At 44.2% G+C, this 21,605-nt stretch overlaps 2 protein-coding genes and 1 long non-coding RNA gene across 4 annotated transcripts; 1 reads left to right on the top strand and 2 right to left on the bottom strand.

Moving 5' to 3' along the window:
- Positions 1 to 2,301: 2,301 nt before the first annotated feature.
- On the top strand, positions 2,302 to 4,521 carry UBB (ubiquitin B). Its single transcript, XM_090025233.1, has 2 exons — positions 2,302 to 2,449; positions 2,950 to 4,521. The coding sequence occupies exon 2, from the start codon at positions 2,956 to 2,958 to the stop codon at positions 4,327 to 4,329; it is 1,374 nt and encodes a 457-aa protein (XP_089881359.1). The 5' UTR covers positions 2,302 to 2,449; positions 2,950 to 2,955; the 3' UTR covers positions 4,330 to 4,521.
- A 120-nt stretch (positions 4,522 to 4,641) lies between these two features.
- On the bottom strand, positions 4,642 to 15,961 carry LOC149854302 (uncharacterized). 2 transcript variants are annotated; one of them, XR_016438856.1, is made up of 11 exons: positions 15,498 to 15,961; positions 14,893 to 14,964; positions 14,676 to 14,815; positions 14,290 to 14,443; positions 12,259 to 12,348; positions 12,017 to 12,107; positions 11,457 to 11,561; positions 10,417 to 10,448; positions 9,310 to 9,408; positions 7,375 to 7,469; positions 4,642 to 6,382 (listed from the first exon to the last, which is right to left on the bottom strand). XR_016438856.1 is itself a non-coding variant. In XM_090025234.1 (5 exons), exons 1-5 carry the CDS (start codon positions 15,622 to 15,624, stop codon positions 12,305 to 12,307), a joined length of 537 nt encoding a protein of 178 aa, XP_089881360.1. In that variant the 5' UTR covers positions 15,625 to 15,961; the 3' UTR covers positions 12,250 to 12,304. The 2 variants fall into 2 exon arrangements, 1 of the variants encoding a protein (XP_089881360.1); XM_090025234.1 differs by lacking the exons at positions 4,642 to 6,382; positions 7,375 to 7,469; positions 9,310 to 9,408; ... (1 more) ...; positions 11,457 to 11,561; positions 12,017 to 12,107 and having other exon boundaries at positions 12,250 to 12,348.
- A 665-nt stretch (positions 15,962 to 16,626) lies between these two features.
- Positions 16,627 to 19,190, bottom strand: LOC149854301 (uncharacterized). The gene is made up of 3 exons (XR_016439059.1): positions 19,058 to 19,190; positions 17,688 to 17,805; positions 16,627 to 17,026 (listed from the first exon to the last, which is right to left on the bottom strand). It is a non-coding gene; the product is annotated as an uncharacterized LOC149854301 (long non-coding RNA).
- Positions 19,191 to 21,605: the final 2,415 nt, after the last annotated feature.

Below are 21,605 nucleotides of genomic sequence, written 5' to 3'. Positions count from 1 at the left end.
GCAGTAAAGGGAACATTGCCACGTGATGGACTGTTGGATCTCTCACATCCCAGCTATAATAACATAACATAACAGGAGTCCAAAGCTAGATCTGAAGACAGAATAAAACTCAATTAGCAGGAATACTAATTCCACATCAGCTCACTGGAGGAAGTGATTACATGACCCAAGCTTCTACTCTACAAACAGGTAAAAACCAGTTTGTATTTCAGATGCCAGCATTAATCACTGATGGGTGTCACGAGCTCACAATAACACATTCATATTTGCAATCTGCTTAAATTGTGAAGGAAGAAAGTTCCAGGAAAGGGGCCACATGATTACAAAAACATTTGGCTCATGCTGAACAATGACACTCTGGGAGGCACAGATGCTTATACTCAGCTGACTAATTTCCAAATAATGTGATTTCCCAGCTCTTCTACACAAGCTTCTCCGGTTCCTGAACTATTCCTCACTCCTTCCCCCCTTCACCACACTGCATAGAAACAGCAGCAGAGAATATTCCAGGACACAATAGCTGCTACTTCATGATTTTAACCAACAAGGGTGTGTGCTTTGTAGGTTGTGTCAGCCAAGCTCATGCTCCTCTTTTTAGCTTTCAGGTTTCTCCTACTTCTCCTACCCTCCGTCGAGTTTTGGGTGGCCCTACGAGAGCATTCCTTAAAATTCTGGGATTGGATGCGAGGCTCACAAGTTATTGCATCGTATGGGAAAAGTGGCTTCAAGTTGAGCGTAGTCTTTGCAAGGACATCCAGTCCTTCCCTGTCACCCACCCTGTCCCAAAAGCTGGAGTCGGTTTGCCCATTGTTACACACACATGGAAACAGAGGGTAGATCATTTATCCATAAAAACACTGATTTTTGTTTTTTAAAGTGGAAACACGTGCCTACAAAACTACAGACAGAGGAGCTGTGTTAGGGGGAAATGAGGGAGTTTCTGACCCCCAAAAACTGATCTATCACCATCATTTCGTGAAGTGGTTTCTGCTGTTCCAAAGCACAAACGGCAGTAAACCATCACCCTACAGCATACAAGGGCACCATCACAAGATGACGCTAAATGCCGAGCAACAATCATGTTGGTCTAGGAGAGGAGTCGGAGCCTTTATTTTTCACTCCACTGACCCTGGTTTACGTGCGGATTGGCATTAGACTCACCCCAGTTCTGACCACCTGCACTAGCCCCTGTACATATGCCGCTTGGTTGACAAGCGCCTCACTTTGGTTAAGGGGTGTAGGTTGCAGCTGTATTGGCCTAAGGACACAGACAGACAAGGCTCTTTGGGTAAATCCGGTATCTTCTATTAGACCGACTCAAATAGCTGAAAAAAATTCTTCTTTCCAAACTTTCCAGTATAAATACCCTTCATTGGGCCCATGGTAGAAATACCCTTCGTCAGGCCAATGGTCAGTCCGCGCTCTTCCTGGACAGAGTAATAAAGCAGCCAAAGGCCCGGAAGCCTGTCCGTTAAAATACAAATTGAGGTGGTCATTTTGGTTAAAACACAAAACGGACCCTGGCTCGAACAGGTGGCAGTGACCTTGTGGCTTCCCGCCCCATAAACCAGTTTGAAAACCCCATGACACTGGACAGGCTTTATGGCATCGGCGACATACTTGTAGGGGCTGCACCCCGGTGCACATGCGCCCGCCAAGGTCAGCTCACCACCCCCGCCCCTCGCTGCAGACACCCACCAGCAGCATCTGGGGTGGTCACCAACTGCCACTTGGCGCTCACCACTGACACCGCCAAAGCTGCCTACAGGAGCTCCCCCCTTGCTGCCCCTGAGGACACTCGTGGTTCATGCTTTGTGCTGAGGAGACATCCCCAATGCCAGCACCACACCCGGGGAGACCGAAGGCTCAGCCGCACCTCATGCCTAGGCCATAGCGGCCCAGGGCGGCTGTAAGGGGCAGTCAGGGCCGTGAGAGCGCTCCCCTACACCCGAGGGCGAGCCCTGCACAACAACCGCTCCCTCAAGCGTAAACAGTCCCAGCGCCGCACATGCGCACCCTCCTTCCCTCCCCCCCGCCTGAAACTTGCCCTAGCAACAAGGCTTACCTCACTCCACACCAATCAGCGGCTAGCACACCCCTCCCACAACGAATCTTCCAGACCATCTCCTCACATAGCCCCCACCCATCAACCCCCCTGCCCGCCAATGAGCGCGGAGAGCGTGAAGCCCCGCCCACCGCGGCAGAACCTTCCAGAACGGGCTAGTCGCAGAGGTATCCCTCCGCCTCCGGGGAGCGCTGGTTGGCGAGCGGCCCCGCCCTCGGCACTACTTTGAGCGGCGGAGGCGTACGCGGAGCTAGAGGAGGCGTGGACTGTGACGTGACAGAAAGCCGATAAATACGTGCGGGTAAGCGCTGCGTCATTAGACTCTGCTCGGATCAGTAGCGTGAGGAGACGTTCTTGTAGTTCGGCTGTGAGGACAAGCAAGCGGTAAGGGGCTAGGAGCGGAGATGGGGGGGGGGGGTGTTTCTCTGAGGGGTCGGGGAGGCAGCTGGGGGAAACCGGGTGAACATGGTGGCTGCTGCCTTCTTCCGCCGTGCAGGGGCTGCTGAGTCATGAGCGGTCGTTGTGACCGGTGGGGGGGCTGTACGAATGAGTCTTAAAGGCCGGATGTTGGTGGGGGTACTGGTGCAGGGGTGGGGGGGAGAAACATGAGGAAGCTTTAGGAAAAATCTCTCCTGAGAGAAAGCAGGTTTGGGGTTAAACACTAATGGGGGGGGTGGTTTGTGGGGGCTGAGGAAATTTTACAAAAAAAAATAAAAAATGGGGAAGGTTGTTTGTCCTTTATGTAGAAAGAAAAAGCAGTTCCTTGGGTCTTTTCTGTTTGAAATGACATGTAGCATGGCTGATAAGGAACTACTCATTGTGTAGTCTCTCTTTCACATTTTCTGAGTGAGCTAACCGGAAGGCTTGTGATTCTCTTGCTACAGTTCAATATGCAGATCTTTGTGAAGACCCTGACTGGCAAGACCATCACCCTAGAGGTGGAGCCCAGTGACACCATTGAGAATGTGAAGGCTAAGATCCAGGACAAAGAAGGCATCCCCCCTGACCAGCAGAGGCTGATTTTTGCTGGCAAGCAGCTGGAAGACGGCCGCACCCTGTCTGACTACAACATCCAGAAGGAATCCACCCTGCACCTGGTGCTGCGTCTCAGGGGTGGTATGCAGATCTTTGTGAAGACCCTGACTGGCAAGACCATCACCCTGGAGGTGGAGCCCAGTGACACCATTGAGAATGTGAAGGCTAAGATCCAGGACAAAGAAGGCATTCCCCCTGACCAGCAGAGGCTGATCTTTGCTGGCAAGCAGCTGGAAGATGGCCGCACCCTGTCTGACTACAACATCCAGAAGGAATCCACCCTGCACCTGGTACTGCGTCTCAGGGGTGGTATGCAGATCTTTGTGAAGACCCTGACTGGCAAGACCATCACCCTGGAGGTGGAGCCCAGTGACACCATTGAGAATGTGAAGGCTAAGATCCAGGACAAAGAAGGCATTCCCCCTGACCAGCAGAGGCTGATTTTTGCTGGCAAGCAGCTGGAAGATGGCCGCACCCTGTCTGACTACAACATCCAGAAGGAATCCACCCTGCACCTGGTGCTGCGTCTCAGGGGTGGTATGCAGATCTTTGTGAAGACCCTGACTGGCAAGACCATCACCCTGGAGGTGGAGCCCAGTGACACAATTGAGAATGTGAAGGCTAAGATCCAGGACAAAGAAGGCATTCCCCCTGACCAGCAGAGGCTGATCTTTGCTGGCAAGCAGCTGGAAGATGGCCGCACCCTGTCTGACTACAACATCCAGAAGGAATCCACCCTGCACCTGGTGCTGCGTCTCAGGGGTGGTATGCAGATCTTTGTGAAGACCCTGACTGGCAAGACCATCACCCTGGAGGTGGAGCCCAGTGACACCATTGAGAATGTGAAGGCTAAGATCCAGGACAAAGAAGGCATTCCCCCTGACCAGCAGAGGCTGATCTTTGCTGGCAAGCAGCTGGAAGATGGCCGCACCCTGTCTGACTACAACATCCAGAAGGAATCCACCCTGCACCTGGTGCTGCGTCTCAGGGGTGGTATGCAGATCTTTGTGAAGACCCTGACTGGCAAGACCATCACCCTGGAGGTGGAGCCCAGTGACACCATTGAGAATGTGAAGGCTAAGATCCAGGACAAAGAAGGCATTCCCCCTGACCAGCAGAGGCTGATCTTTGCTGGCAAGCAGCTGGAAGATGGCCGCACCCTGTCTGACTACAACATCCAGAAGGAATCCACCCTGCACCTGGTGCTGCGTCTCAGGGGTGGCTGTTAGTTACTGTGAATCTTGCCCTACAGGGTTCTGCAATATTGTTTGTGTTTTGCACTGTAGTTCTTCCATGTCTTAATATTGTAAGTTAAATGCAAGCTTAAGTTACTGCTGAGGTTTGTGTCAAGCTAATAAAGATCTGTTGCAAGTGTTTTGTCTTGCTGTATATTGGTAAAAATAAATGTTTATGAACAATTATTGGGAAATTGGTGTTCTCTCTCGGGGGTGGGGGGGAGTGGGAGAGGAGGGGAAAGTGGAAGGGAGAATGGAGAAGGCAAGAAACTTGCCTCTCATTCTTCCTTGTTTAATTGCTAGGCAGGATCCTTACTAGCAAATTTGTTATAGGCTATCATGACTAGAGAACCAAAAGGCATCTTTTAACATGCCTTTTTACATCCAAGACAGCAGTTTGAATTTTTACTCTTCGTGCATAAAGAGGGACTGTTTGTAATGGAATGTTCCCACTGCCAAGGAAATGAAACATCTTCCTTTAGTCAGTGTCAGTAGCTTTTACTGGCTTCCATTCTTGAGATTTGATGCATCCAGCTCTAAAAATGTATTCTTTAAAAGGGCAGAGAGGATTATAGGAAAGGAATGCAAGTTGGTGGCATAGTCTACCTACAGAACACTAGTAAACCGATTTGAGTATTGATTGCTGCTTGTTAATGCTCAACACAAATCTAGGTAGATTTTTCTGGAGGGAGTGGGGGACACCCCCCCACCCCCACCCCATAGCCATGGGGGGGATGGCTGGTTAAAGGGAGCTTACTGGTTTAACTTTTCATGCCATTGGATATTTTTTTCAAAGTATGCAAAAGTTTGACTTCACTCTAACCTTTTAACTGGGTTCTATATCAAACATTCATTGTACTTTAAGTTACTTAAAGTCCTTCCCATAAAAACTCTCCTATTATTATAGGAGAGCAAGAAATTACATTGGGCCAGTGGGTTATCACCTGTTATGCATAATATTTCAAATTCTGGCCATTAGTCAAAGCCTGAATGAGGCTGAAGGAATAGTTGAAATTAAAGCTCTTGCATGTTAGGTTTTATCATATTTCACAAGCAGCTTGCTTGAAGATAACATGCCTTGAATGTTATTCTGTAGATTTAAATGGAGTATTCTAAGCTCAGCCCTTAAGCTTCTGAGGAGGGATGTGGAAAAAATCAGCTTATAACAAATATAGCTTGGGTATCAGAAAAACTGCTGGCAGTGCTTGCATCTATGCTAGAGGCCTAGTTGTCATATTGCTGCCGCCATTAAAGCAGCTGCATAACCCTAGAGTGCAGGCAGCCTGAAAATACTTTCTTCTAAAATGTCAGTTTCCTTATTGGAGCCAGCAGTTCTAATTACTTGCTGTGTCTGGTAGGAAGGTTTACTTGATATAGGAATAGTATAATACACCACCAGAGCCATACACAGAATCTTTTGCATTTATAGTATTCTAATAAAACCTGAGTTAATATTCCCTGCTCTTGTACCTGATTTACTCTGTGGACCTGGACTGACTACCATCTTGGCCCTGTAAGTAGAACAGGAATGATGTATTCCCTTGTTAAAGCGTTTTGATAACCATTGGTGAAAAATACTACACAACATAACAGTATTAGCCATAATGGCTATGTTGGTAGGAGATTCCTGTCAAAAAGCCTGTGTCTGCAGCTTCTGTTAGGTCTTGAAAATTACACGCATATGCAAAGTTATAAGGAACTGAAAATGGTTTTACAATAGCAGGCACCAGATGACCAGAGCCACCAACCCACCCCCTAAATAAATGATTAATTATCTTTAGAGTCCACCAGTATGGTACAATGAATTAGCAGACTGTAATGCAACTAAATGTTCTGGGATTTGTTATAACCCTTAAATTTCAAGTACTTGTGTCACATATAGATGACGGAGTCTGGTAACATCCCTTTTGCTACTGCAAGCTGGGCTTTGTGACGGGCCTCTATTTCTTCCGATAGTGCCAGTTAACTTCGGTTTCAGTTCCTTTCTTCTGGGGTCTGGAATCTTTTCTATATCTTCTCTGCTTATCTGGTGACCAAATACTTCAATCTGTTAAAAAGGTGGGGGAAGAAGACAGTTCCTATGTTAAAGATGGTATTGTTTTCTTAGTACGTTGCACCAAATTCAAAATGACACCTGCAAAGAGTTGCATAGTGATACAGCCTTGATATGTGTGTGATTTTTACTATCTGTAATTGCTCCAAAATATACATTTAAAATTTTGATAGTAGTATGGTTCTTAACCATGCTCTTAAAAATAGCAGCCCCATCTCCTCTTGTACATTAATGGCCCTGTTGGTTTAAAGGGAACTTTTTCTCATTAATTCTTTCTTCAATCATTATTCCCATAATGCAAAATTGTTGAAGTATTAGTAACATGGAAAGTTAAAACAACCTTACACTGTTGCTTTGCTGGATGAGCCTTCATGTGGTCCACTTTCTTGGTATCAGTGTCTATGTTTTACTTCCTTTCCACTGGTATTTACACTGCATTTTCTTTAAATCTCTGTTTTGAAACCTTAATGTTAGTGAGTCCTTCCCTGCAGTCCCCAGATGGTCAGTCCATCCTCTGCAGGACAGCCCACTTAAACTCTTTCAGGACTCATTTACTCAGTGGGTTTCTCTGCACATGTAAATTGCCCAAGTTTCACTTAAAAATTATCTAGTTAAAACTTCATTAATCCCTGCATGGGGGCCATTATATGGGGTTAGAAATGCTCATGCTGGTTTAGTTTGCACCTGTGAATTTACAGGTGCAAGTTAAACCACTGTAAATCAGGTTGAAATTGATTTTTAAAAGTCCTAAGTATTAAATAGATTTTGCAAAATCAGTTTTAAAACCCCCTTGAGTTAAACAGGTGCAACTCTTGAACAGACCAAGTGTGAGTGACACGATACAATTACTGAAAGGCTGTATCAGTTCATCTTTTGCAGAAGTCATGTATGAAACAGTGTGAAAGCAGCGTTCTTCATTGCTGCAATGGATCTACACCCCAATGGCTCTAAGAGGAGAGAGAATGGGAAGTAAGCATCTGAAATACCTCTGCAGTCTTGCAATCCTGGCTGTAGTTCCAAAGCTGTTCTTTGGTAGCTGCATTCAGAGAGCCTTCCTCGGCTGCATTATGTCCATTAACAACTGAAAGTTCCAAACAAGTTGCAGTTAGATGCTGGGCAAACTTAGATAGCAAACTTTTGAACAATTTTAAATTACACTTATGAAATATAAGTGCATGTTTGACAAACTATTTGGTACTGGTCCTTTTAAACTAGACAAGATGTCATAACCACTAAGAAACTACCAATAAGCAGTAGTTGGAAAATATTCTCATAGTATGTCTGCAATTGCCTTTGCTTAATCGCATGTATGCCTGGATATCTCCCCTTAGAATCAGTTTCTTTAAGTCAAGTCGGTCCCAAGGCTGCTGTGAGTGTAAGGGCATCTTAGATGCCGTGGCAACCCTCATAGGTTGGTTGAGTTGCTTTGCATCTCTGGTGATTCTTCTGGCAGAGTGACCTGGTGGTGCCCATCTCCTCTCCAAGTATGGGTGGTTGTTGGCTCACAGGGAGCTCATCTGTCCTTTGACAGGTCTTGTTTTCAGTCCTGCCGGATGTCCACGCACCCTCTTCACCCAGGCTAGCCTAGGTGGGGGTGCTGGTTTAGCTGCCAACAACCTTGTGCAACAGGCTGTACGGGTTTACATGGTACCAGACAGCTGACCGAAAGAGGACTGACTTGACAAGGAGGGGGCTAGTTTCTTAGAAGCAATTTCAACCTTAGCCACAGGATGGCACTGTTGCGACACAAGTGCTACTTTATACAAAAAAACCTACCTCTGGTGTTTGTTTTGTTCACGGCTTTTTCATTGCAATATTCATTCAACAGGATGTAAATATAGAGACAAAGGATAATTCAAGCAAAAAAATTAATTTGGAAAAGTAATTTTTCTCTCAGTCTGATGGTATTAATGGTTCCTCTGGAATATACTTCAGAGACACTGCTGGGAAAGGAGAACTTGAGGAAGTGCTGTTTGGGACAACCAGGGGTCTTTTTTTCTATGGAGCACTGCTCAGCATCAGAATCTCACACCAACATGCAAACAGTTGGGGAAAACATCCTCTACTTTATAAATCCTTCCCCTGGTTAGCCAGTCAGAAATCAACACAACTATAAGAGCAAAGATATGTCCAGGTAGCCTTTTTTTTTTTTTTTTTGTCAATGTACTATAGTAACCTGATTATTCCTATGACAATAGAAGCATGTATGTAGATTAAAGATAGACAGTAGATACCCAATTTAGGAGCGGATTGACCCTGAAAACTACAAATTATGAAGTCTTTAGAGACCACAATGTAATGCTGGTATTAGATGGAACTTTGTAAGGATCGGGCCCCATCCTGACATGAAAATATAATTACTAATAACTGATTCTTTAAAAAAATAATTTTAATCTGGCACTCGTGGTCACCAGTAACAACAGAACATTTGAAAGATTCCACAAATGCATTATACCAAATCCCTCCCTAAGGGGTCCCGCTTCCAAAATTCAGTCATTCAGGGTGGTGTTTATAGAACACTCGTATTAAAAATGCTTATTATCCTAAGTTTCAATGGAGTAAGTAGTTTAAAAGTCAGGTTTTTTTATTCCAGTATAGTGACCTTTACAGGATTTGTCAGAAGCAGTGATGTACCTGACACCCGTGCTGAAGAATTATTTTTATAATTTTAACATGCACATAAGTGTGCCTGAGGCCATGGCTGCTACAACCACTGCTGTGAGGATTGGTTCTGCATGGAAGGAATACACATAAATACCAGATCGCCAGTAAGTAACCCTTCTTTACTATGTCCCAATACATAAAACATTATACTCATCATTTCAGAAAACTACCTTGTATTGTTAAAATGAGAATTCACATGAATAATCACAAGGTGCTTAGGAGACTGCTTGATTCCAGGCTTCTCAGGAAACACTTACTTGCATTTGTAGCCTGCATTATCTGTTCAAGCAGATCCAACGTTACCGTTTTTGCTGTTTTCCCACGAATTTCTATGTTTCTGGACATCCCACTTGTAACTATATGAGAGGGTAAAACGGAGACTGTCACCTCCTCCAGATCAGGAATAAGTTCTTAAAAATTTTTTGAGAGCTAAATAATGAGACTCAACCCTGGTGGAAAAAAGATTTCTAAGAAACTCCAAGAGGTAGTCAGTTAGTGGCCGGTTGATACCATGAACCATGAAGGTTTACATTTCATATATTCTTTTACTCTGCCTCATGTAACTGTGGATGATCTCATTATCTATACACATACCTTGCTCCTTTTTAAATAATTGCAACAAGCTCTTGGCTTCATGAATAAGTCTGTGGCAATGAGTTCCCCAGCCGAGCATTGTCAGTCCCTAGTGGACTGTCTTCTAAAGCAAACTCCTCCAACCAAGTGATTAATGATATTGGAGGAAGCCCAGTTTTTAGTTGGAAATGGTGCAAGCTGGAATGTGGGGTATTATCAATATAAAAGTAAAAGCTGATCATTTGTTTTTCTGTTGGGGAATCCTCCATGTCTCCATCAAAGCCTGTTTGATGTATGTGATAGGAGTGTGTGAACGTGTAACATACACTAATCTTTTAGGAGGTGTTGGTTGTAGTGGGGAAGGTGCAGGATGTAACGGGGTCAGTGACTGCCGTGAAGGTGTGGGTGTTATGAGGCTGTAAGAGAGGATAGGTCCTTTCTCATGTATTATACAGGCATGTTCCATTTCAACAAAGTTTCTACCCAGGGTTTGCAGTTTGAAAGAGGGCTGGTAACTGCTATGTCACTTCAAGGGATCTTCCCCTCTTTTACATAATATACTTCTAGAATTTCTATTTCTAGAATTTTTCTAGAAACAGCTGACTGAAATGGTTCAAATATTGTCCACATTGTATTGTGCCAAAAGAGGGAGGGCAACTGAGATTTTTGTCAGTATTAGCACTTTGGTGCATTACAAAACAATTATGAAATGTCATGGGGAGGGCATTTTGGCTAAGATAATTTCTCTTCCAGGAATATTCTCTTTGGTGACATACTGTAAAGTGTCTTACCTTCCCACAGAGCATGCATCATCCATGGAAAGCTACAAGAGAAACAGAAAAGACAATAGAAAAACAATAGAAGTTTTGTTTTAAAATGTATTTTAGAGATCAGGCTTCGTAAAGTCTCTCCCCAAAGGCTTATGTCAAGGCTGAGGAAGATCAGCTTTTGACCAGCAGATGGAATGGTTCATACAAAAGACACTTGCATTCCTTCCCCTCTGTGTGTCTCACCAACATAGTGAATGTACAATCTCTTGAGCTACCTCTGCCAGGTCTAGCCTGCCTTTGGCAATGTTGTTGAAAAAGCATGAATTTGCATGTTATTACAAAGCAGTCTTCTATAAGGCTGTTCACCCAGGTATATTAAAATACTTTGTGAACATTAAACTGCATAACTCCAGTGGGCTGTGCCATACATAATTATTATTATCCTGGCCTTGCAGGCATGAAAGAGTTCTAGGATGTGCCAAAAGTTGTACAGTAAGACACAACAAGCTTGAGAAGCACTGAACTCCCAACCTTCTGCTGTAGCTGCTGCACCAGGCTCATTTAATTTATGTCTATCTTCTCCATTTGCATTCAAGACAACATAAATGACACGGGTGCAAATTGGAACAGCCCAGACAGTTAGCAAATGTCACCACTTATAGTTTCGTAGTTTCTAGGGTCAGAAGGGACCTGAGCAGATCACTGAGTCCGACCCCCTGCCATGGCAGGAAAGAGTACTGGCGTCAAACGACCCCAGCAAGGTGTACATCCAGCCTCCTCTTAAAGACCCCCAGGGTAGGAGCCAGCACCACTTCTCTTTTGCTGTGGAAATGGCCACAGTGTAACACAGATTAAAAGGTGAGGTGGAGAGCAACAAAAATCTCATTGGTGAAGGATGCTATTTTCATTCCAAAGTATCTGCTGATGGTGGGAAAGGAGAAACAGACTATTAAATCTATTTGCAGAATTATTTCTAAGTAGTCTTGAGAGTTTGCAGTGAAATCTTACAAGCCTATAGCAGAAGCAAGGTCCATTTTTAAGCTCATTTTTAATAAACTCACCGTCATGATTACCCTTTGCTGCTTCTGGAGCGTTTTGATTTCATGTTTCAGCCCACTTATCTGGGCCTCTGCCACCTTCTGCATTTCATAGCGCAGCTGTTTCTCCTGAAAGAGATCATTTGAAATGGTAGAAGTCCATGAGTAGCCTTGTGAAATGGCAAAAGTTGTTTAACATCTAGTTTATCAGCAATAATATAGAAGGCAAAACTCCCTACAAATTCTGCTGTAATGCTAGAGGCGAACAAGCAAATAAATATTTTCCATGCTGATACTTGGGTTCATGTTCTATGTGTAGAATGACTACTGGCACAGAATGACTGCTGTGTATCACTGCAAAGGAACCATGTTTTGTGACAGGGTAAAGATCTATTGCAAGCTGTAAAGCCTTTTAGAATCCTTCAAAATTAGCAGGTCTGTAGGAAGGGATCAGTGCAGAAGGACTATTGTTTCCATGCTATGCTATTGCTCCAAGATGAACAAAAAGGAAATAAAAATTTCAGAGTGGCTCCTACCCTGCAACAGTCAGGACCCCCTCATCTTCTCTTTTCTCTAGATAGTACCTGTGTTAGTTGTTCTTCCAGGTAAACCCTTTGGGCCTCAAAGGTTCCTTTAGTTTCTTCCAACAGCTGTAGCAGTCTGCTCTCCTGTTGCCTATAATTTTATTAAATAGGTCATTTCAGATGATGAAACTTTCAAGGCTTCTTTTTCTTTTATGCTTTGAAGTCTAGTTTATAGTTTAAGTATAGTTTATGTTGTTATAGTTCCATATCTGGGAAGGCTGGGATTTATTTTTTCTTTTTACCTCCTTTCTTCCTCCTCTCTCAACTCCTGCAGTCTTTCTTCATGTTTCAGTCTCTCCTTGTGCTGCTTTTGGACCATCTCATGCTCTTCCCTGCAGGCCAGAACATATGGTGTTCATCACAAAATACGTGTGGGTTCCACCCCTGCTACTGTTGATTGTTTGTCTGGTCTCAACTTTGAACAGGGCAATGTGCTAAAATCAGACTTCAGCTTAGTCGTCTGCTCAGAAGAGAGCATAAACCTGACAAAGCCAGTTAGTGGGTGGTGTTTTGCTTGTTACCTTAACTGCATTGAGTATTGGAGGCTGCCAGTGGATGATGCTAAAGGTTTTGGTCAATTACTGTATTTTGGCAGCAACTACATCTAGGAAAAGATATTAGTACAAAGGAAAAAGTGAGAAAAGGGTGACTGAGCGACTTCACTGAATGGTAGAAGCTGTGTACGTAACTGGAATTTAACTCCACTCAAAGGGCAGCTAGGAAACTACTGGTATATGACTTTTTTTGTTCTATAAGTGAGGTCTCCAATGTTCATGCTTCCTTAGGCTCCCTGGAGGTGTAGTGCCTCTGCTTCAATCCCCACTGTAAAGTATGAAAGTCTGATTTCTTTTTGTTTTACATTTGTACAGGGTAGCAGTGATGCTACAATGTTCTGTTTTTACTCTTTCTCTACACTCACTTTTGTACACTTTGCTTGCTTACTCTTCAATTGGTACTGTTGGATTTGTGATGCAAAGATTTCTGGAAAAAGAATTAAATTCCCCCTTCTACTTTCAACATTTTTCATTGCAATTTACTAAACAAAAATTAGTTGATGTGCAGAAGTATATGGGCCTGGTATGGCTTAATCTAATGCCCTCTAAAGATGATTCAGAGTGGTGGTCAGAAAAACCCCAGCCTCTAACGTGAAAGCAATATGTACCCAAGAGAGAATTACTTTGCCTGTCTCCTGTCCTCAGGTCTTGTTCTTGGAGGTACTGTTACTCTAGACAAGTAGCTCCAGGGAGGCAAAGCTGGAGGTAAAAGCACCAAAAGGCTTTGGTGAGAACACTGCATTTATCAGACATCTAAACAGCACACAGAGGCTGCCAGAGATCTGAATCCATCTCCACAGCCTCTCATGAGACAAGTCCAGATGTTTGTTGATACTGTTTCTATGAAGAATAAGTACTTTTTCAGCTGAACAAGACTATTTTTATTTGCCTAGTCTTAGAATTCTCCAACAAAACTAGAAACATGTATAGCTAATACATACTTCTAGTTTTTGATGTATGTAGTGTTGTGGAATATGTTAACAATGGGTACAGGTAGCTTGTGCTCTCATGTCAGACATCAGAATTAGTAGGATGTCCTGTCCAGAGCATTAATTTACCAACCTTCTTCTCTGCTGGTATTATATTGATTCTGCAGAGCGAGAAATGGGCTTTCTGTGGGGCAGTTGTGATGCACAGTATTTCCACAGTAAGAACTATGCCTCAGGCTAAGGGTGGCAGCCACTTTGTTTTTGGAAGAGCTACAGCCTATACAGGGGAGATTCAGCCATTGTGCTCTTCCCCTAGGAAAACTTTTTTTTTTTTTCTTGTGTTTCCTGGAATAAGCCTTTCAGTGTGAAAGCATTTGGCTGCTATTTTTGGATATATAGAAAAGGCAACATTTGTCTGGAAAACTGAATATACTGTGTCTCTCATTAAAGCATGGTAGTATTCTGTTTCTTCTGCTTATGGCAGTTACGGTCCTGTCAGTGAATTGTATGGATTTGACAGTTGCTGAAGCGCCCTTCATTAATAAGGTGAAAACATAATTTGGGCTCATATACAGGTAAGACTAAACCATCCTATAGTGATCCCTGATGTGCAGCAGTCTGATAGTTTTGCTAATCTAGGCTCCCATATGTTTACAACAGTAAAATTATTCAGGACCAAATAAGACACATTACACGCTAAGGCAGCTTGAATCTAGCTGAGGAAATTGCTTCAGTGACACCTGGTCAGGTGTAGTTCTTGTGTAATGCCATGTGCAGGATGTGATCTCACCTTGGGTGGGGTCATGGACTGGGAAGGGCTCGTTGTCATCCTTGTGCAGCTGTCTGTAGAGTTCCTTGAAGTAGTGTCTTCTGATCGTGTCTTGGAATTCTTGCACAGACAGGGTTGGCCCTTGAGTCTTCAGAGCTGCTTCCACCTGGCCTGGCTGAATCGAGCAATAGGCTGTAATAAAATGGGTCTGCAGAAGTTGTAAGTTTTTGTGGCATGGACTTCTGTTATATCTCAGTTCCCTCTTTTGCTGCTGAGCTTGTTTGTTTTTGAACACTCTGCCTTTGCCTTCTTAGCTTACCCCATATGATGATTTATAAAACAAACTATCATGGAGTGAGGTCCCATGAGACTGCAATTTATGTGAGTAAGGAAATAGTGACACTTACTGACTGACATGTTTTCAGATAGTCCCAAAGGAGCAGGATGAAGACTGCACTGAATTCAGGGAAGCAGTTGTATGATGGCTGGTCAAGTCCAATTATTAGCTGGTCCCAGACATACGGTAATGTATCCATGCTCAAGTAGCCTGTGAAAGGAGCAGCATGTCCTGTTAATCCAGGAAAGGGCTTCTGACCCATTTAGGCACCTCAGACGCGGCCTTACCCACAAAGAGAGTACCGATGGCTGGTTGGAGCACGTGCTTCACAGCTCTCAACAAAAATTCTTGAGCTTCCTCTGCAAAACCACAATGAAAGAGACATTCAGGTCCTTAGGCACACAGCTCTTCTATTCGAAATTGGTTCAGCACAACTGCTGGAGTTTGAGTTTGACTGATAGTTCAAATGGAGATTGACAGACTGGTTTTGTCATGAGCTAGGAACTATTTCATATAAGACAGCCTAAGAAATACAGCAAAAGCTGTGTTAACTGGCACTTTGTTAGCCAGAAAACTATTAATCGGCATCTGAGGGATGCGGCCAAAGTGAAACCGAAGTACCGCTTCTGAGGGCCCTTCCCATTTCGCTGCCAGGAGCCGAGTTTTTCTTTGCCACTTCTTCGGCCCACGGCCCAGGGCAAAGCAACCTGTGCAGGGCCCCCCTCCCTGTCCCCCAGCACACTGACACTGGGGAGTGCACCAGACGATGCACATTTGATTACCCAGAATATTTGCTTAATCAAAATTCCCCGTTCCCCGGGGATGCCAGATAACGGAGTTTTTACTGTATATGCAGATAGGGCAGATCCAGTGGAGCTGTGCTGATACGTACCAGCAGTGGATCTGACGCAAAGCTCTGCTTTCCTTTGCAGTAATGAATGTCCTGTCTTCTGAATCCCAAACTCCAGGAAGATGAGGTTCTGTCTCCCCTCCAAGCAAATGGAATGTTGTTGTAACATCGTACTCCTTACTTTACTACCAAGCCACCTTACCTGACTGACTGTAAATGCCCTGAATAACTTTGGTCAGGTCCCTGTCCTGTTCATGTAACACTGAGCTTATTTCCCCCAAAACATTGGTACCAGCAGCATCCTAGAAAAAGAAACAACATGTAAGAGATTGAAGTGCAAATTGGGCTGAGGGAAGGACACAATGGGACGCAATGTCTTATTGGTATCTGTCATTTCTGAAGCTATTAATGGGTGCTTCACAGAACTAAGGAAATGCATGATCAGTTTTGCTCTCTCTAGCCCAAGCTGAAATGCCTTCATACTGTTTTTATATAACTTGACTGGATGTACCATTTCACTTTCATCTGTCTACAGGATTTGGTACCTGTTGTCTGTTCTGTGGTTTCAGTTGGAGACCGGACTGTTTTTATTACATACCCTTCTGCACTCATATAGCACTTTTCATCCAAAGAGCTGAGCATTTACAGATGTGGAAATTATTTTCCACGTTTTGTGGGTGGGAGAGGCACGAGAGCAGGTTATAACTTGGGCAAGATCACAAAGCTAGCGAAGTCTTCTCTAAATGTAGGTTTCCTGACTCCCAGACCTCTGCTCTAACCACTTGTGTCTGCAGCTGCCCTTTCTCCTTTTGCTAGCCTAGAAGGGGCCCTGTGTTTTGGTTTCTGCCAGCTCCAAGGTAGTTCCCAGGCAGAATGGACAGTGTGAAGGATTGAGGGTGGGGAAATCAGTTCAGGAGCCAGGAGTCTGTGCTGGGAGGTGCAGTGAAGAGCAAGAGATACATGCAGGGGAGCAGAGCGGGAGTGATGATGACTCTGCAGTGACAAAGCCTGTCTGGATACTGGCCTCTTTCTCTGAAAAGTGATGGCCCTGAAATGTGAGAGGCATTTGACTCTACCTGGGTGAAAGAGAGTCTCACAAACCGAGGTCGAAGGTTCATGAACGTGATAAACTCTTCCACCAGAAGGGCAGAAATGGAGTCCATGGATAGGATGGGAGGAGCAGTGTCTAGGACAACTTGCAACAGAGGCACCAGTAGAAAGTATTCCATATCAGGCAGATGTGTGGCTGTGCCCTGAAGCTTATGATAATAGAAGAGGACATTCCTCAAACACCTTACTGCAACTGAAATTTAAAACATCAGTCATTTTCCTGGGTCTTTGTCCTCATCCCCTTTTCCTCTTTCTTGGTGTTGTGTGCATTCCTAAATGCAGGCTGGAAAGGCAACCATTATCAGTGACAACAGAACTACAAGCAACATTACCTTCATTGTCTTTCAGGTGCTGAAAAGTGGGTTCAGTGGACAATAGAGTCTGAGACTTCAGGAAAATCTCCCAGTCCTTTGGGGATTTAGCTTTATTTGCTGTGACTTGAGACAGATAGTCTAGGCGTACTGTGGAAAAAATGGACCATATGGGGAAGACGTTGGGTTTGATTCCCCACCACCACCCATGATTTGTAATTTAAGACAGAGGACTTTATTCTTAAGGTTCCTATTATTTACCAGGCTTCTTCTTGTCACACTGCTGGGCCCTGCTGTGTCTTTAAGCTTGCTTGCTTTAAAAAAGTTTTGAACTATAGTTTGCATAGGACCATTGTCTTCAGGGGAAGTGCATAGGGAACAGATAAGCATCAGATTTGACACTTACAAGTGTGTAATAACCAAGCTGCATGAGACATCATGTCTGATGATATCTTCACAATTATTCTGTGAGCCCCAGAGAGAAGTCCTCTCTAGCAGGGGTGAATGAAGCAGGGAAGTCACTCCAGCTCTCACTTGAGTTTGTTGGGAGAATTTCTTCATGGGCTTCCCAGGAACCCCTTCCTACCATGTCATTTGAAAGAATGACACGTGTGGACCAAGAAAAAAATACTGGGTTCTTATAATTAGCTCTACATAGAACTTTTTATACTTATGATTGGGGCTGTGAACAGCAGTCCCAAGGTCCTCCATCCTTTGCGTTTGTGGGTGTCTGTTAATCCTAGGGTACATAGGTTTGCAAATGTACTCAAAGCCTGGTCAAGAGCAAGAACCACTGAAAAAAATGGAATACCTCTTGGATTAGACAGGTAGAGCCTTCAGGTGAGCCTTCTGAAGTCTGCAGGGAGAGGCTGGTTGAGAAAAGCATGCATTTTCCCTTTTAGCTCTGACCTTTCTTCCAACAAATTCATCTGCAAAACAGGGCAAGCAGCTCAATTCTAAACTGATGCCTTCTAACACAAAAATAAATGCCCCCTTCTATAAGACTTGGAGCCCTGGTGTGCAGTGCAGCTGCTCAGTAAAGAGTTTTCTTACATGAGCCATACAAAGGCAGACCTCGTACCTGTTCCCAGTAGGTAGCCTAGTGAGAAGAAGGCTTTTTGTATCAGTAATCACCTAGAACAAGGTGGATGGTTAATCTAGGTTTTCATATCGGCCTGGTATCGACTTTTGTCTAAGCAGAACAAAGGAGGTGAGCTGGGAGGTGAACTGATCATCTCTGCTGAGCAGAATGATGGAGAAGCTGAAGTGTAGCTCACTAGATACAGAACTGACATGCCTGTATTCGTGACTACACACAGAATTTGGGGCCTAAAATGAGAGTTTTAGCCAAAAGCACAATTTGGGGTTCTTGGCAAATATCTTGCCACTAGCAATATAGATGAAGGACTACAAAAGAACACCTTTTGTCTTTAGTTTGCCCAACTGGTTCATCCAGCTGGAACTGCTGCAGATTACATGAGTTCTTTAGTTTGAGTTTTGAACAGTTTTCATGCAAATAAACCTAGAAAAAAGTGGCAAGAAAGCATACCACTCTGTTCCTGATGTGACTCAAGACCAGGGAGGACTTGCTTCTCAGATGATCACCATCTCTCATCTCATGAGCTCCTTGACTGTACAGCTGCTCCTTTAAGCAAGCGCTAATTTGAGACATCATGGCTTTATACAAGTCTCCTGAAACAATCAGAAGATTGTTATCGGTGCTAATCAGGATAAAGGGACAGCAGCCAAGACAGCAAATAGGAAGGGTGTCTCTTTGGTGATGGGCATGTAGACTTCTAATGATTGTATTAGGACTACAGTTACAAGATCCTCTCGTCCAGAGGGTTGCATTTTGGCATTTTCTCTTACTGTGCACCATCTGAGGCATACAAGAAAAGCCCTTGGTGTCACTAGCAAAAGCTACTGTGCCAGCTTAGAATTTAAATCTGTTTATAAATGAGCATGTCCTGCCATGATTACTACCCAGCTAAACTCCAGATATTCAGTTATAACAGAGCTGGGCATGGTATCATGCCAAGATATATATTATGAAAGAGGCCAAAGATTAATGGAGACCTTAATGATTTCTGCAAGACAACAAGGCACTCGGATGAAAGGAAAGTGTGGTGGTGGAAAGCTAAAATAAGAGGGCTGGATAGTTCCCATTTGCCAAGCAGTTACCTCTTTGAATGGCCCTGGCAGCTCTCTGCAGGACAAAAGCCTCCTCTGCCTCCAAGAGGTCTGTGAAGACATTGATGTGGCTCTCTGTCATCTGCTGCTGGACAGCATCAAATAGCCTTATTGTAAAATCTTTCCACTCCTGCCCAGTACACAGAGGGGAGTCAGTTAGTCCAGACTCGCTTGGGCCCTAGAATTCTTCCCAACTAGGGACTGAGAGTCCTTAGGTCAGGGAAGAGGAGATTGAGGTAGTAGACACGTCCGTGGGGAATGGCCTTATCCTTCAAGCCTCATATATACATGTAACTCAGATACTGCAGGAGACAGGTTGTGGAATTAGTGACCTCGATGATAACCGCTGTTGCTTGCTTTGTAAGTTCATTCCCAAAACATTATTTATGCCCCAGGTTCTTCCTTTTAAATGTGGCTCTTGTGGGTATTTTTAAAATAGCCAAGGGACTTTTGGCTCTTTTGCTTTTTGCCTTTATGTTCTAAAGCATACTTGCCTCTGCACTTGGCAGAAGCTGAAATGCACAGGTAATGTAACAGAGCCTCTAGGGAGCCAGACCTCTGCATGGGGTGAGCCGAAGGCACAGTCTACTCTGTCCCACATCCCACCGGTGGATATTACCCAGAAGACCGTCCCTCCTCCTCAGTGCTGTTGACTTGGGGAAATACGAACCCATCACTTAGCCACTGCTCTCTGAGGCAGGATAAGCAAGATGCAAACTTGGGCTGCCATGACCCATCGAGACATGTCCCAACTTTCAGCGCGTTCATCCTGCCATACCTGTGAGTTCTCAGTCTCTCTTCGGGCACTCTGTAGCCAGTGCAGAGTTCCTGATCTGCTAGTCGTTGCTTCAGACTGTTTCACCAAAGCAGGCAAGCTGTTGCTATTTCCTGTTGCTACAACAGGCTTCACCAAGGCAGCTACCAGTCAGTCTGTTCTGATGGCCACAAGGAGAGTGTTTACTTTCACAAGCCCCAACCCTCCTGTCTGTTCTCTTATTAAGATGAGAGAAGATCTCCAACCCTCAGACTCCTGTTAAGAGTGGTGGTTGATGGCAGCCTTTACTTTCATGTCATGTCCCAGTTGCTGGTCTAATCTCATTTGTCTCACACGAATGAATGTTGGACTGTTAGAAGGGTTCACGCTGCATCTTTTCTTCTTCCTCCAGGCTGTTTCTGTCATCTTTGTCACCCACCAGCTTTCTCCCCATCCAGGCCCAGGGTAGGGATTTTGTTTTTCAGTAGTAAGGTCTCATTTGTGCATGACCAGGACATGTTGTATCCAAATGGGGCTTGGGGCGATGGTCTTCTCACAATCATTCGTAGGGGTTGCCATGTCCAGTGAATGATGATTTTTGTTGGGGGGAGCACCTACATAACAGTCTTGCTGTACTTACCATGGCATGCTACTAAAACAGGTATTTGTGGTCTTGTGCTGCCCTGCTACATCCTGGCATATGCCTTTACTTCTGTGTCTTCCTTGCTTCTGTTGCAGTTGATGGTGGGTGTGTTGGGGAGAGGGCACGGCACATGGTAGACTTCAGATTCTTGCTTCTTTCTAGTATTGTCAGCATCTTTTCCCCATCCATTGGGAGTCTCACTCCTGGCTTCCCTTACTGCAACTAGTTGAATAAGGACTTATTGTACACTATACAAGAAAAACCACAACACGCAGGAAGCCTAGCTCTGGATATCTAAGCACTAGTCATAATAATTAGTTGCATGAGTTTAGTTTATCCTGTGGCTCTGAATTATAGCAGAATAATTCCATTATGTTTAGTCTTTTCACAATCCTTCCTCACTGATCCTAAATAAAGGCTTTATCTTGTATTATAATTATTTATATGATGATAATATATCAAGAGCTGCGTGCCAAGTACCATATGCAGGGCTGCTTCTTCTCCCTCAGAGCACTGAGTACACAACAAACCCTCTAATTAACTTCCTTTTCCCAGAGCAGAGCCTGGTCATGTGGTTTAACTGCCAGCTGGTCGTATGTGGGCATTCAGACTCACAAAAGGAAGATGGGGACTTTCATGTGGGATCTTTGCATGACAACTCTGACCTTTGCGAAAATGATCCCATCCAGGCAGAGGAGCATTCCCACGCTCCCTTTCCAGATTGTCAGACGTCTCTGACAACAGTTCATTTCTTTACATAATGGGCTAATAGAAGCTCTTCTTCCTGGAGACCCCTCTTCAAAGGAGAAGTATGTTGCTTGGCAGAGAAGACTTTTGCAGAATTTCTCTTCCTCCCAGACAAATCTGGTGACTGTATCCAGAGCACTGGGCATCAAGACAGTTTTGTTCTTGGTTCTGCCACTGATTCATATAAACTTGGGCAAGTCACATAACCCTGATGTCTTGCTTCCGTTTCTGTGAAAGGGAACTAATATTTACAGCAACGGTCTCTGTGTGTGTATGTGCTTGCATGCGTAGGTGTTTATACATGCTCAGTGTTGCAATGGCTGAAAAAGTATTTGTCTTTAAAATCATGTGCCAAAAACTTCTTTTCTTATCCTTCTTCAGCAGCTTTGGGATTT

This window comes from Crocodylus siamensis, chromosome 13, assembly GCF_052110815.1.
Source record: "Crocodylus siamensis isolate JL-2025a chromosome 13, ASM5211081v1, whole genome shotgun sequence".
In the NCBI taxonomy this organism is placed as follows: Eukaryota; Metazoa; Chordata; order Crocodylia; family Crocodylidae; genus Crocodylus; species Crocodylus siamensis.
Note: the sequence above shows the minus strand (reverse complement) of the source record. Positions and strands in the feature narration are given on the sequence as shown.

What these genes read in the sequence shown, in the direction of transcription:
- LOC149854302 (XM_090025234.1), bottom strand. Translation starts at nt 15,624, where the DNA reads ATGTTACAACAACATTCCATTTGCTTGGAGGGGAGACAGAACCTCATC. An exon ending in TTGCGTCAGATCCACTGCTG is followed by an intron (nt 14,965 to 15,497) that starts GTACGTATCAGC and finishes GTGGTTTTGCAG; the next exon opens with AGGAAGCTCAAGAATTTTTG. An exon ending in ATCTGAAAACATGTCAGTCA is followed by an intron (nt 14,444 to 14,675) that starts GTAAGTGTCACT and finishes TGCTCGATTCAG; the next exon opens with CCAGGCCAGGTGGAAGCAGC.
- UBB (XM_090025233.1), top strand. Translation starts at nt 2,956, where the DNA reads ATGCAGATCTTTGTGAAGACCCTGACTGGCAAGACCATCACCCTAGAG.